Source organism: Kwoniella shivajii, chromosome 11 (genome assembly GCF_035658355.1).
Source record: "Kwoniella shivajii chromosome 11, complete sequence".
NCBI classification, from domain to species: domain Eukaryota; kingdom Fungi; phylum Basidiomycota; class Tremellomycetes; order Tremellales; family Cryptococcaceae; genus Kwoniella; species Kwoniella shivajii.
This window is the reverse complement of record NC_085918.1, coordinates 540,666-555,232: the sequence shown is the minus strand read 5'-3', so window position 1 is coordinate 555,232 and position 14,567 is coordinate 540,666. Positions and strand designations below refer to the sequence as shown.

Here is a 14,567-nt window from a genome sequence, read left to right as displayed (position 1 = left end):
GCGTATTTATCTGCCTGTTTACTTTCGACTGGTTAGACGACGATACGAAATATGTGATGATCGCGAGGATTGACAGATATGATAAGTGGCTTTATATGATTTGAGATGTTGAATCTCCGTGATTGGATGTCTTCGACAGATGGTTGTACCCAAAGGAGATTGATTAACCTGAGATAAAGGAAGAAGGGATCGTCAAACCAGTGGCGATCTCCAAAATTAAAAGGGAAAAAAAAAGCAAATTTGACTCTCTCAAACGTTTAACATCAACCCTTTGATTCCTTCGGATTATTTCTCGACGACAGTGATCTGGGCGAAATCGAGAGTAGCACCAACAGGAATGATCTCTACCACATATCAGACTCCCGAATCTCAGGCATGAGGATAAACCTTTGAAATCATTTTTCAATCATTATACATCCAACCCTCGCCTAAATTTCATTCGCTATATACCTTCATATCATATAACGCTTCCTACTGTATCGTATTAGCTTGATAATGGTGTACAAAAGGACTGTTCAGGCTTGCTTTTCTTGGAATCATTTGGCCAAATCAAGTATACAAACTCCCAATATCGAGATTAGCCCCATTTGATTTCTCACTTCGCTTGGATGAGGAAGGATTATCAGTCCAACTTTGTACACCTAAAAGTTCCCCATTCTTCTTCAGGTCATCCCAAGTCAGTTCCCTCAGAGCATCATCAGCCGCAATTGGATGGATCACCTTCTCATTTCTGACTCCAAATGAATAATGGTGGTTTTCGTTTCCAATTCCATTTCCGATATCAACCAAATCTTGACTCTGATTGATCAACCTATTAACAATAGTCTTTGGCTCGTTGCCAACAATACCTTCCTTTTCTTTGCTAGAGGCCGATGGATCGACATCTACATGGACAAGATGAAGTACTTCGTGTAACGCTGTAGGCCAACATTCGTCCAACACCCTGAAGAACACGTTGTTACATGCCAAAGTAGTATTTCCATCGAATCGAAGTCTCAAAGAAATTGCTCTTGACGGTAGACCAGCAAGACTTGGACATTGAGATTGGATCAATCTGATCGTATCCTATAATCATACACGAAAGGATGATCAGCTCATTGTTCCTGGCCGTGGGGGCATTCATTCGTGGGATCATGCAACTCACCTCAGTAGTAGAGAGGAGAGGTCCAATGAAAGCTTCTTCAGTACAAGGAGGTAGATATCTCGTTAAGCTAGGCTTGAAATCGTTTTGTTTAGCAATTTGAGCTTTCTTACTTGAGATTGATTTCTTCTTATCCTTCTTCAGGATTTGCTCGGAGATTGAAGGGGTGGGTTTGGTGATTGATTTGTTATGTTCTGATGGTGTAATTGACTTGTATGTATCTTCTCGCCCAGCAGGGACTGATGGAGGTGGCGGAGGAGGAGGGGGAGGAGGGGACGAAGGGAATTCCATCTCACTTAAAGTGGGACTTGACATCACGATTTGTTAGTAAGTGATAAGTATATACGATTTATTTCAATGTTTGAGTGATTTTAACAATATGAGCTTTTTTTCCCACTTATGCTCTTTTGAATTTTAGTTGTATTCTTAACAAGTTGTACGAGATCAATGGCCTGAAGAGGGGTTTATATATACAAGATTGTTCGCTTCTTGTTGCCCTAGCTCACCAAATAGAAATTTCAACCTTTCTTCCATCGAGTCCTCGTCTCAAGTCGACTCGAACAAACGATCTTTTCATGAAATAACAAAACCCAAAAGAAGTCCATGAAGAAAGGATTAATGGATGATGGTACGCGTTTAGCAGGGTTTGGTCTCCTTTTAACAACATGACAAGGTTTTCGAAAAGCACTAGAAAAGAAGTTAGTAGAAAGGATGTCATTATGTGTGTCAAGAATAGTCGAGGACAAATCGTCCACCGAAGCACTCCGTTCCAAGATAGATTCCCTACATCTGTGCTTGGGCAGTGATTCTGACAATGATACGCAACGTCGTCCACTGCGATTCAATATTCAGTGAAAAGATTAGTATACGCTATGAAATAAACAAAATACATATACTACAGTACTGTGCTAATCCACTGAGTATCACGATTGTACAGCTACACCTATAGCATCCATTGTTCCCCAAAGTAACCATTCTAAGCTGTCCGTATCGTGCAGGAACGATTTCGTCAAAGATACGTTCGAGCCTTTGCTAGACGGAAATACCATCGCCGATCTCGCCACGATATCTATCGCCGACCATGCAGATTGGAGAATAAGGGCACTTAAGATGCCGCCATTTAGATTGATTATCGTTGGTAGTCGAACGACAGAAAGCACAATCTCCAGAATTGATATATACTGACTGATGACTTTCACATACTTACCACTTCCAGTCAAAGGTGAAGCTGAAGGTAAATCATAATTCGGTTTCAAAGTTACCAAAGTGAACGCCAAGCCCAAAACTCTGATGATTACGAATCCAATTCCAAGTCTCCTTATAAGTATCCTCATCCCTTGTGAATCGGTCTGGTGTTTGACAGTGACATTTCTTGATTGATTAGATTGACTATTGATGTTCTTGTTTTCACCAATATCCCAACCCGCCAGTAGATTCTCCAATCCAGTTTCATCCTGATTATGAAACATTCTCTGTTTACCCATGCCGAATTTATCCCAGTTCTCTTTACCGTTTTCTCGAAAGAAATAATCATCTTCGTATTCGGGAGATAGTAAGGGTTGTCGAGTAGATAGGGATGGTTCCCAGTCCATCGGCTCCCCGTCAATTGAAGATATGGGTAAGGGTTGATGTAGTGAAGCTTGACCGAAGATTGGATTGACCTGCATAGGACGCGTGGCTTGACAGGATGGATGAGATAGTGATGAGGAAGAGAAAGCAGCCGGTGAAGAAGGATGAGGTGGTATCACATATGTGGGATGATGAGGGGCTGGGGAAGAAGAGATGGATACGGGTCGTACTAGTGATATGGGGACAGGTTGCGATATTCGTATACTCATTAATGAGTGGAGGAGAAGCTGGAATGCAGATGATCAGCTGAGCCCATTAGGGTAGTCTCTCAACTGACAGTCACTTCCAAAGCGAACCCCATCTGTATCATCGTGATGATCCAGCTTCGGCTCAGTTTTCCAAATGAATCGTAACAGATCAATGAGTTCTGCGCAATTCTCAGTATCATGATCAGGACCATATTCCTCTATGATGGATATTGACTGCGTCAGCACATCTGTTCATCAAAGAAAGTATTGAGATTAAAGACAACTTACAACCCAAATGTCTCTTCCTTCAACCTTGACTTTACTTCTACCTCTGGCTCGTTTCAACCAATATGGATCCCACGCTATCCACAATATGGATGAAATGTTGAAGCCAAGCAATAATATCGATGTAGACGGGAGTAGAGGTATATCTGAGTGGAACATCCTTTCCAAACGAGCAGGCTTCATTGTCGCTGATTAAGATTGTCAGCTATGACTTGGACGCCCAGATATGTTGATCTTACCCAATAACCCATGACCCCAGTTTAATCCTAATCCAGTCCACCATAAAGCTCCTCTCAGACTCCAAGTAATGATGTCACCCTTTCCCACAGTATTCATATCCCTTTTGCTCGAGTCGGCATGGGTATCAGATGTTCGGAAACCTCTGTTTAGGGCAGAACCCCAAGCTTCTACTTGAGCCCTATGATCACTTTTCTTGAGAATCTCGTCAACGGCAGGTTGACAACTCCTGCATACTGGAGGGTAACGAGAATGGAGTTTAGTCAAGTAATTAGGTAGTTCGGCGTATAGCATTGGATATGAATGGTCCTACAGTACACCAGATCCACTCCGCGTTAGCTGATCATGTCACGCATGGTCGAAGCAAAGCCAAAGGGTGCATCGAACAAGCTAAAGACAAACGGAGAACATACCTCGTCATCCGGAAGATAATTAGCCAACATGTTCATGATCAAAGTCTGGTTTGCCAAGCAGCTATGACAGAATGGTGACGTTGAGGAAGATGACGGTAAATGTGATGAAGATGGTTTAGCTGTTCGTACGCAGATGTCAGCGATCTACCTTTGTGTATGGGACAAGTAGCTGACCTCTTAACGAGAACGACCGATCATTATATGCCGTATCATGCATAGCAGGTAGATCAGAGATCATTTCTCCTCTCTACAACAAGATCAGCCTAAGCAATGCTTCGGATCCGTGAGAAGGTTAACAGAGGTAAATGAGCTTACCTCATCTCTGATATTCCAGCATCCACACCTATCACATTGCCAGTTCCATTTGGTGCCTATCTCTGCTATCCTACTCTTCCCCTTGATGTCTCGTATTGGCGATGAAGCTGATGGATGTGGAGGGAGTAAGGAAGGTGAAAGGCAAAAGAAACATTGTACAGGTGTCGGACGATTTGACGATCGTAACAAAGGCATGACTAGTCACCCTGGGCCATGCAGTGATCGCAGGCCGTTAACGAACGCTTGCTCGATGAGCTAGTAGGAACAGAGAGACTTGATATGATAAAGCATGTAGAGTAAATATTAGACAAAGCGGAAGAATGAGAACATTGCTTTTCTCTGAGTTAGTTCAAAATAACTGACGCGTATTCTAAAAGTAAAATAAATTGTTGTTCAGGTGGCTAGTGAAGGTTTTAGTAAACCTGATCATAACGATCCATTGAAAGACACAATGGCATCGCCAAAGAACGTACTTGCAAAGCATCAATTGAACTGTCCGCGACTAGATAGATATACCATGCATATACAGATGAAAGAAACAATGACAAGGATATATGGTGGTTATATCCTACCAAGCCTAATCGTCCCCTTGTCCAACGCAGGACTTCTCATTTCCCTATCAGTAACCCCACTTCGTCCACTGAATCCTTGTTATTCCCATTCTTTGGGTTTTGCGGATCGCTATATATATCGATGCCTGAATCGTCATGTGTTAATTCATGTTTACCCCTCTTGGGGGCCGCATATAAGCTCACCAGATGCTAAAGAATCGATAAGAAGCTGTAATCTTTTCGGTCCCATCGTAGGATCTGCCTACACTCCGTTACATGACTGTCAGTTCACCTTGACTTTATATCTTCAGGTTTAGAAGTGAGAAGAAGACCGACCTCGCGCATCTTTTCCAAATCACCTCCGAAACCCTCAACTAATTTATCCATATAAACAGTCCTAAACTTATTTCTTCTCTCTTCATATTCTTCATTCGATGATTTACCTTTCATCTTGGAAGTGAGGAAGGAAGGTATATCTACTGGAGGAGGAGAAGGTGAATTCGTAGGATATCTGATTCGTTCTTTTGGGGGTTTTATCAATGTCGAAGGTCCAGCTTTTGGTATTTGGGCTTCATGGTCTGAGTCGGATTCGCTATCTGACTCGGACTCTGAAGAAGAAGAAGAGGATGATGACGAAGACGAGGATGATGATGATGAAGAAGATGATGCGGAGGAAGAGCCATCTACATGCATCGCTTGGACAACAGGTTTTGGAGGAGCGACCTCTTCATCTGAACTTGATGAGTCATCCGAAGAAGACGAAGACTCAGATGCTTGCCTCCTCCTTCTCTTCCTCGATCGTCGGTTCGCTTTCGGTGCAGGTCCAGGTGCTGACATATTGCCTAGATGTTTGTATAACAATTTTTGTTGTCGATATCTGTTTTCAATCCGTTAGAAGAGGTCTTCCAGACAGACGGACATGAAATATATTCCAATATTTTCAATTTACACTTCGGGGGTCCACGTGGTGTGTGCCTGGCAAGACGGGATCAAAATTCAAGTATTTTGCCACTCACTTTAATTCACACAACATACAGATCTAGTAGTTGATAAACCACCATATTCTCCATCAATCTCTTCATCATCTTTCATTTGTGTTCACATTCATCCGGTAGAACAGGAGAGTCCTGTCACCCTCTCTGCTCGCCACGATGAGTAGATCACCTTCTCCCGCGTCTTCATTGGACTTTTTCGAATCCGACCCATCGTCCGGAGAAGAAGAATATGTGCCAAGAAGACGTCAACGTAAAGTTGGAGCTGCAGCAGGTGGATCTAAAAAGGTATCTGGAGGACCCAATGCTGGTGGACCGAAGATCAAGATCAACCTCGCGGCAATAAGACGTGCTCAAGACGTCGCTGGAGCACATCCTGCTGATGGGCCGGTAGAAGAGGAGGACTACGGCGTTGGAGACGACGATGATGAAGGTTATTTCGATGGAATGATTGGTAAACGTGGTGTCGACTTGTCGAATCAATCGTTAAAATCGGATCATGCTTTAAGACCATTATGGGTTGATGACACGGGGAACATGTATGTACATATACTCGTCAATATCACACACTCCACTCTGACTGAAACATCTACTTATTTACTTTGCAGTATCGTTGAAGCTTTCGCTCCTTTCGCAAAGCAAGCTCAAGACTTCTTAGTGGCCATAGCTGAACCTGTATCACGGTCAGCTACATAACCATTGCGAGCATCGCACATTTGCTGACGTCTGCTATAGTCCATCGCTTATTCACGAATATCGAATTACTAAACCTTCACTTCATTCTGCTATGTCCATCGGTCTTGAAACCAAAGTAATCATAGAGGTTCTCTCCCGATTATCCAAAACACCGCTATCACCACGATTGACGGGTCGTATAGAAGAATGGACTGCCTCATTTGGAAAAGTCAGACTTGTGTTGAAGAATAATCGATATTTTCTGGAAACATCTGTACCGGAATTTCTTCAAACATTGATGACGGATGAAGTGATTCGGGATTGTCGAGTGACAGCAGAAGCCGAGGCTGGGCCGACTGTGTTTGGGGCAGAACAAACCGCTAGACCAAGAAGAGATTATGCTATTCCTGGAACTGAAGAAGCTAGAAGAGCGGAAAGGGGAGAAATCGAAGCGGGTGCTATCGGTCAGCGGAATAGAGATAATGACGATTTGATAGGAGCGGTCATTGGAATAGGGGAAGGTCAGTGTACCTAATCACATCCCATCGTGTTGATGCTAATGTCTTGCCACTCTAGCTGACGAGATGGACGACGAGGATGATGCGGTACACTCATTCGAAGTTGCTGGAGAACGCATGGAAGTGAGTAACGTGTCAGAAACGCGTATGAGTCCCTCTGATCCATCTTACCGTAGGACGTAAGAAGACGATGTAAAGATATAGATCTACCCGCACTGGAGGAATATGATTTCCGAAATGATGTCCAAAATCCTAATCTCGATATTCAGTTGAAACCCATGACAGTCATTCGACCGTATCAGGAGATGTCCCTGGCGAAGATGTTTGGTAATGGTCGTGCTAGATCGGGAGTGATCGTATTGCCTTGTGGTGCGGGTAAAACGTTAGTAGGAATTACCGCCGCTTGTACTATCAAGAAGAGTGCTCTAGTATTGTGTACTTCCGCGTAAGTTGCGTTGAAAGACTGTAATAAGTGAGACCACTCACCTAGCTAACTACATGGCTGGATACAACAGAGTGTCCGTTGCACAATGGAAGCAACAATTCTTGCATTTCTCCAATATCTCAGAGAGGCAGATATGTGCGTTCACTCAGGGTGAGAAAGAGATGGTAAGTCAATTGCCTGCCCTCCCAGTATCCAAATCATGTAACGTTACCATTACACAGTTCACTACTCCAGCTGGTATCGTTATCTCAACATATTCGATGATTGCGAAAACTGGTAAAAGAGCTCACGACGCCGAGAAGATGATGCAATTCTTACGGTCACGAGAATGGGGTTTCTTGCTTCTTGATGAAGTGCATGTTGCTCCCGCAGATATGTTTCGAAAGTGTATCAACAACTTCAAAGTGCATGCCAAGCTGGGCTTGACGGGTAAGTTGGGAGTCAACATACATCGAGTGGGCGTAGCTGATGGTATTGCGCAGCGACGCTTGTTCGAGAGGATGACAGGATTGGAGATTTAGGGTATTTGATCGGACCAAAGCTATATGAGGCGAATTGGATGGATTTAGCTAAAAACGGTCATATCGCCACGGTTCAAGTGAGTATACCTGTTTTTTGACGTGCCCAAAGACACTAGACACCAGCTAACCTGACTATAGTGTGCTGAAGTATGGTGTCCTATGACACCCCAGTTTTATCGAGAATATCTACGGAAGTCGTCTCGAAAACGAATCCTACTCCACGCTATGAACCCTAACAAGGTACAGGCAGCTCAGTTCTTGATTAACTACCATGAAAGTAGAGGAGATAAAGTCATCGTGTTCTCGGATAATGTCTATGCACTTGAGGTAAGCTGATTCTCCAGGACCACTCAGAGGATCGGCTGACTGTCGTACAGGCATATGCAAAGAAGCTGGGTAAATCATTCATTCATGGTGGTACCCCCGAAGGAGAGAGATTGAGGATTTTGTCGAGATTCCAACATGACCCTCAACTGAATACAATCTTCTTGTCTAAGGTAAGGTGGCGATTTTTATTCGATCGAATTGAACGCAGCTTACGACATGGCATCATCAGGTTGGAGACACATCGATCGATTTGCCTGAAGCCACTTGTTTGATTCAAATTTCATCACATTTCGGATCCCGTAGACAAGAAGCACAGCGTCTGGGTGAGCTCCGTAACTCTCATTTCATTGACAGTGGCTGATCATGTTATTAGGTCGAATCCTCCGGGCGAAACGAAGAAACGACGAAGGGTTCAATGCCTTCTTCTACTCACTTGTCTCCAAGGACACCCAGGAAATGTATTATTCATCTAAACGTCAAGGTTTTTTGATTGATCAGGTGAGCTTGTTATCACCGTTCTCAGGGCAGCAGTCTGCTTACACGGCGCAATCAGGGTTACGCATTCAAAGTCATTACTGAATTACATGGACTCGAATCTATGCCAAATCTCGTTTTCAAGACAATCTCCGAGCAGATCTCCCTACTTGAGGATGTGTTAAATACCAGCGATGATAAAGCAGAAACAGCCGATCATTATATGAGGTTAAATAACGGGAAACTTATGAAAAGGCCTGCTGGAACTCAACCGACTTTATCGACAGCTGGGTCTATGCCTGCTGTACAAAGATTCACAGCTCCTTTGGAGCACCTTTCAGGTGGTCAAAACCTGTCATATAGAGAACAAAATAAGTCGATAAAGTAAGTCACAGCTGTTCCTCCCTCCGGTGCTGGACTTTGCTAATATATCGATTTCGGGAAAACAGTAAGGAATTGGCAAGAGATGAAAGACAAAACAAAAGGGATAGAGTCGGTGGAAATGGCAAAGATCAACATAATCTCTTTAAAAAACGAAAACAGGAAATGGACGCTATCAAGAAACAACGTGCGACCGGTGTGTAGGCAGAGACTCCCGAATACGTGTATACACGGGGACGGATAGTGTCCCAAGGTATGGTTGGAAGGCCGGGCGAAGGTTCTTCTTTATTGTTGTCAGTATTGTATCAATTATTGAATGATGTCCGACCTTTGGTCATTGGGCGTCATGGCGCATCTTGCAAATCAGTGTTGTACATTCATTCGCATCGCTTCTCAAGATGCGATTACTCTGACGACTAAAAGAAGTTGCAGTATGCTCGGTCCTGCATTTCGCAATGTCCTAACTTGAAAGGAGAAAAAGCCTAGACCATACACGTAATATATCTCTGCATATGCGACAGCGAGAATTTATATCCATTCCTTGCCAGGATTTTGGTGAGAAACAACGTCAATCAATCTCCTTTTAGGCGGACTCGACTGCAGAACTCGAATACGGTGTCTCATCTATTGACATCCTTTGAGAGGTCCACTTTTTATTCCCTATACCCCGCCAGTGAACGTTGACTCGACTCAACTTGATTTTCTGTGAGAGGATATCCGGCTAGCCATGAAGAACGATATAAATACGCTCATGTGGTACCTAGAAAACATTGTTTATCCCTCAACAGATTCTTACCCATTTCTTTTTCAACCCAACAATATTTCAGACAATAAGCCAATTTCATCATGTCAACCTCCCAAGTCTCTGCCATCCATACACCACATACCGAAGATGATTCCTCCCAGGAAGACGCTCTTTCGAAAGAGGAGGAGTTGACGTTCGAGGCGATCAAGCATATGGTATGTCACAGCACTGATTCTCGCGCATGAAGTAGTCGCTGAGTGCCTCTGCCTATCAGAATCCATCGGACAGAGCGCCTTGGTACCCTTCCGAGCTGTTTCCCACAAGAGCAGGTTTTCTAAAATTGACGGACCCATATAATGCAACCACGAACAGCGGCAAGCGCTTTGTGATATATATGAATAGCCCCGATACATGCCCCGCCACCACGGAAGGAAGTGGGACTATCGCCTCTCAACTGAATGTCCCTCAAGCAGAGAGACCCTCTCTACACCATCGACGAAGCAGTGGCACACATGTCGCAACCGACGATTCATTAGCAAAAAATACTAGAGAGATTGAAGAGTTAGATCGCCAGGCCTATATGCGAAGACGGATCGAAAAACGCAGTTCTCAGGCGACTGATAAAGCGACTGCAGATCGAAGCATATTGCCCGACCGTACTAGCTTGCAGGACTAATGGTATTACAGGTTGTCTCGTACTTCCAGATGATTGGAGATGTCGATAGATAATGTGTTATGGTGGTGCGCCTCGTAGTTTCTCGTGTTCGATAGCCAGTTCATCTATTCAAATTCTCACCTGCATGAATACGTGCTTCCGCCTTGACGACTAAGTTGAAGTTCCGTGTGAGCCCGCATATCAGTTCAGCCTTGCTCCGAGGAATAATTTCCAGTCTCTGTTACTAATTCGAACGTATAGCTCAGACATCGAAGCTCCGATCTTTCTCGAAAAAGTACAATTCGCATCTGAGCGTTCTTGTTTAAGTATTTGGCAATTCCGATAATCGAGTTCTATCATCAATCTTGTCTACCAGTCTTCTACCCCGACAAGCTTCCGACCAAGTACTGTCAGTACTGGTTCTTGAAGAGTTGATATCTTCCAATGATCTCTGGTGATGTGCGACGCGGGCGGAGCTCTATCCTCAATGGTGAATGTTATAGGATCATGGCTCGTTATATATTTCTTGTCCCATGCTTCTTTTCGCTGTTGTTTGATCTCAGGTGTTAACAAAAAAGCAGGTTTATAACAAACATCTATCCACCAACAAATCATTAATTTATGCTGTATTATCATGACCATAATGAATTGGACGTACAAGTCGCGATACGAGGATTGTTGCTTTCCGGAGTGGCTCCATAATGGACCGTACGCTGGTTTGAATGAAGTCAGCAAAGCGAAACATTACCGTACTTCCACAGACGAGGCTTACACTATCCCACAGGAAGAGATCTCCTGGATCAGCACATATTTTGTGCCATTCAGCACCGTTATCAAGGAACCATTGAATTTGCTCGGGAGTGAAATCATGTAAATGTCTCTCGTTCCAACCCCCTTCGGGCTTATCTTTATCAAAAGCTTTCCACGCTTGGGAGTATAGCTCTTTCGATCCTTTCAATACCTATAAAGACATTGCAGCATTACAAGTTGTTCCTCACAAATTTTAGTATAAGCTCACCATGAGACCTCCGTCTTTCGGTCCGTTTGGTAATAGATTCATGGCCCCTTGGACGCAATGAAAATCCGTGACAAGAGGCGATTGATCGACATGAGGCCATGGTACATATGCGTCATCATCGGGTGTTCTACCGTGAATTGGAAGGGATATGTTCAAACCATCTGCTCTTCATCAGTATTCTATACTTCACACCGGCAATCAAAACTTCGCTTGAGCTCACCGAAAGAACAAACCAATTCCTCCGTACCCCATAATTCTGCAAATTGTTTGACCAGTTCCGGTTCTTGCCTAATATTCCGTTACTACATTCACTACGTTTGTTTAGAATCATCGGAAAGAGGACCCACTTGATATCCCAAACGAACTGCTCGTGGGAAGCTCCATAACGATGAAACAGGCCCCCCTTGAAGAAGAATGGCATGTTTTCGGGAATCCAAGTCGTTCTATCTTTCGCATCAAAACCTAAACCAAATGATTCAAGGTATTGATATGCTTCATCCGCGTAAGATAAGGCTTTCTCCCGAGGAATGACTCCCTTGATCACCACCCATCCTGAAGTGATCGCATAAGTACGAGATCTCTAGATAGACTATATACACTTATTTACTTGCCTTGCTGGTGTAGGTCTTCCTTCCAATTGGTGTTTTGTAATGTGTGAGAAGGGTTCAATCTGAGTGTTCCAGCGACATTTGACGAAGACTGCGTTCGAGTTTGCTGGAGATGTGTGGTAGACATTGAGGCCGTATTTTGTTGGTGAGACCAGATGGCTGCAATCGCAAGAGCAAAATCCTTAAGAAATGCTCTCCTGTACGATGCAATCTTATATGTAAACCGGCTGCGTTTTGTTGGTCACATGCTCCACTTTGGGACCTAAATTAGATATCATCTAGCTTTACCGTGTTGTATCATCCGCAATGAAACCGGCGTAGGAACCGGGTATTTTTGGTTTGGGAAATCCATACCCGAGCTTTCCACGAGAAGATGAATAGTTAAATAGTTACATAATCATGCGGAAACCTCGTTTGAAATCGACAGGAAGAAATGCACCAAAGCCCAGTATGCCTATGAGGTCTATCTCATTCTTCACATAGTGAATCGAGACACAACCCACCTTTCTTGAGCTCCACCTAAGTCGCGTTGGAAAAAGGAAAGAGGGGCTTGAAAGGATTTGCTATTTTACAAGAGGTTCGATCTAAGGAAAGACCAGACTCCGCGAATAACAAAATGGCCTTCGTGGATGTGACTCAGATACATATCTATATATACCTTGCCCATCCGCTTGAAACGTTGCAAAAAAGCGTAATATCTGAGTACTATTGCGCTTCGACTGACTCACCAGATACAATCAAGAACGCCAGCAAACGATGAGCAAAGGAAACGCAACCTGCCAATTCGAAACCGACGGAGGTGATCCGAGTTCTACTGTACTACCATCCCCTTATTTCGAAAGTATGTCGGATGACTCGCCATTAGACCCTATCACAAGTCCAGAATCCGGTGGATCAATCTACCAATACTTAGGGCCATTGCGTTCGCCCAGTGAAGATCTCGCTGAACTTTTTACTCCTAATACTCCAAGGACATTAGTTGGGCGATTCGATGTCGCACCTCCTCCGAGTGCGCTTGCTTTGGTGGATGATTGGAATGGCTCAACAAAGGTAACGAAGTCTTCCACCGATAATTCCAATGTCCCGCCTGATCACCCTAACAACGTATTGACTGCCGCTGGAGCGGACTCGGAGATAATCACAGAACCGAGAACCTCCAACGGTGAAGGCCCTACGGCTAGTGATCAGTCGGTAGATGGCAGCTTCCCATCAGGGCTATCACCGCTTAAGTACTATTGGCCCGTCGGCAAAGAAGGTGAGCATTCCCGGTCGGAAAACACAGCGAGGAAGAAATCGACAGACCAACAGAAGCGAGGTGAGTCGGGCATTTGGTAGTGGGATCGCTACTGTCATTGGGCGAAGCTGGATTATACTGATTGTCGGTCCAATTCAGATCGCGCGCACTCGTTCCAAAAGAGAGAGAGCGTAAAGTGTGAAGAGCTTGAAGATAGTCAGAGGATCAGCCAATTGAGACAGGAATGTGGATATCTTCAGACTGATATAACAAAACTTAGCATTTCAGTTAAGGAAATGTGCAGTAGACTACCTCTAGCCGTACAACCACAGTATCAGCTGCCATACGAGGTAAGCAGCTGCCAGAATGCTCACAAAGATGCTTTTGCTGAATCGTCGCTCTCTCTTAGTATAGCGACTGGGCAGACGAGACCAAATCGCGAGATAAAAATAACTCGTTTAATACTGAACCTGCAAGTACAAAGCCCGAGCGCAAAAAGCGAGTCCCCATGGAGTTTCCAGATTGGAGATTAATTGAGGATCCCGACCAGCAGCGCAAGCAGAAAAGAAGAGCAAATAGTAAGTGGTCCACCATTACTCGCTGGATTCAGCGCTGATCCGGACTGGCGCAGATGCAAGACGTGCTCGGGAGTCGCGAGAGAGACAGAAAGCCCGTCGCGAGCAAATAACAATGGATCTCGCGACATTGGATAGCCAGCACAAGAGAATGTCTGCCCACCTAGCCTCCTTGAATAAATTACAGGAGAGATTGACCTTGTCAGAGAATTCGTCCACTATTGACGGAGTCTAACAACTCTGCGAAAATCGATACTGACCTGCCATTGGATTGGCTTTTCGTGTTGTATAAGAAGGGCTTGACTGGAGTGTCCCATCAAAATAACGAACAAGACCATGCCTGGGTCTGGGCCTGAGTGGTAGTCATCTGCCTGGGGTGTGGTTATGGTGTGAAGTAGAAGCACTGTCTGGGTAAGCACAAAATATCTTTATGCATGATGGACTTGTTGGTGTATACAGAACGAACGGACCTGACTCGTTTTGGTCTGATGCCCCATTTTGTAACCGGAAATTGGGGATCACTGAATCTTGACGACCGGTCATCTTAAAATGCTGTAAGCGCCGGACTGCGACACTCAGACGTAACCACACCTCCTGGTGCTCATGAACCTCTTCTGCTTCTTGAACTTTGTTTTGAGTA

General features: G+C 44.3%; 6 protein-coding genes across 6 annotated transcripts; 2 read left to right on the top strand and 4 right to left on the bottom strand.

Moving 5' to 3' along the window:
* Nucleotides 1-549: 549 nt before the first annotated feature.
* On the bottom strand, nucleotides 550-1,456 carry IL334_007629 (uncharacterized protein; the record flags this gene model as incomplete). Its single annotated transcript, XM_062939319.1, has 2 exons — nucleotides 550-1,065; nucleotides 1,145-1,456. 2 exons carry the CDS (start codon nucleotides 1,454-1,456, stop codon nucleotides 550-552), a joined length of 828 nt encoding a protein of 275 aa, XP_062795370.1.
* Nucleotides 1,457-2,064: 608 nt separating this feature from the next.
* Nucleotides 2,065-4,403, bottom strand: IL334_007628 (uncharacterized protein; the record flags this gene model as incomplete). Its single annotated transcript, XM_062939318.1, has 7 exons — nucleotides 2,065-2,997; nucleotides 3,048-3,176; nucleotides 3,247-3,431; nucleotides 3,483-3,789; nucleotides 3,894-4,012; nucleotides 4,068-4,140; nucleotides 4,209-4,403. 7 exons carry the CDS (start codon nucleotides 4,401-4,403, stop codon nucleotides 2,065-2,067), a joined length of 1,941 nt encoding a protein of 646 aa, XP_062795369.1.
* A 413-nt stretch (nucleotides 4,404-4,816) lies between these two features.
* IL334_007627 (uncharacterized protein) lies at nucleotides 4,817-5,596 on the bottom strand (the record flags this gene model as incomplete). The annotated part of the gene is made up of 3 exons (XM_062939317.1): nucleotides 4,817-4,905; nucleotides 4,964-5,021; nucleotides 5,096-5,596. 3 exons carry the CDS (start codon nucleotides 5,594-5,596, stop codon nucleotides 4,817-4,819), a joined length of 648 nt encoding a protein of 215 aa, XP_062795368.1.
* A 314-nt stretch (nucleotides 5,597-5,910) lies between these two features.
* IL334_007626 (uncharacterized protein) lies at nucleotides 5,911-9,296 on the top strand (the record flags this gene model as incomplete). The annotated part of the gene is made up of 14 exons (XM_062939316.1): nucleotides 5,911-6,290; nucleotides 6,360-6,434; nucleotides 6,487-6,947; nucleotides 7,003-7,067; nucleotides 7,121-7,389; nucleotides 7,460-7,553; nucleotides 7,611-7,818; nucleotides 7,872-7,987; nucleotides 8,049-8,237; nucleotides 8,288-8,407; nucleotides 8,467-8,560; nucleotides 8,611-8,735; nucleotides 8,791-9,095; nucleotides 9,161-9,296. The coding sequence occupies 14 exons, from the start codon at nucleotides 5,911-5,913 to the stop codon at nucleotides 9,294-9,296; spliced, it is 2,637 nt and encodes an 878-aa protein (XP_062795367.1).
* Nucleotides 9,297-10,861: 1,565 nt separating this feature from the next.
* On the bottom strand, nucleotides 10,862-12,245 carry IL334_007625 (uncharacterized protein; the record flags this gene model as incomplete). The annotated part of the gene is made up of 7 exons (XM_062939315.1): nucleotides 10,862-11,088; nucleotides 11,151-11,205; nucleotides 11,265-11,453; nucleotides 11,511-11,671; nucleotides 11,731-11,798; nucleotides 11,858-12,062; nucleotides 12,122-12,245. The coding sequence occupies 7 exons, from the start codon at nucleotides 12,243-12,245 to the stop codon at nucleotides 10,862-10,864; spliced, it is 1,029 nt and encodes a 342-aa protein (XP_062795366.1).
* A 629-nt stretch (nucleotides 12,246-12,874) lies between these two features.
* On the top strand, nucleotides 12,875-14,162 carry IL334_007624 (uncharacterized protein; the record flags this gene model as incomplete). The annotated part of the gene is made up of 4 exons (XM_062939314.1): nucleotides 12,875-13,433; nucleotides 13,641-13,702; nucleotides 13,762-13,930; nucleotides 13,984-14,162. 4 exons carry the CDS (start codon nucleotides 12,875-12,877, stop codon nucleotides 14,160-14,162), a joined length of 969 nt encoding a protein of 322 aa, XP_062795365.1.
* Between the last annotated feature and the right edge of the window lie 405 nt (nucleotides 14,163-14,567).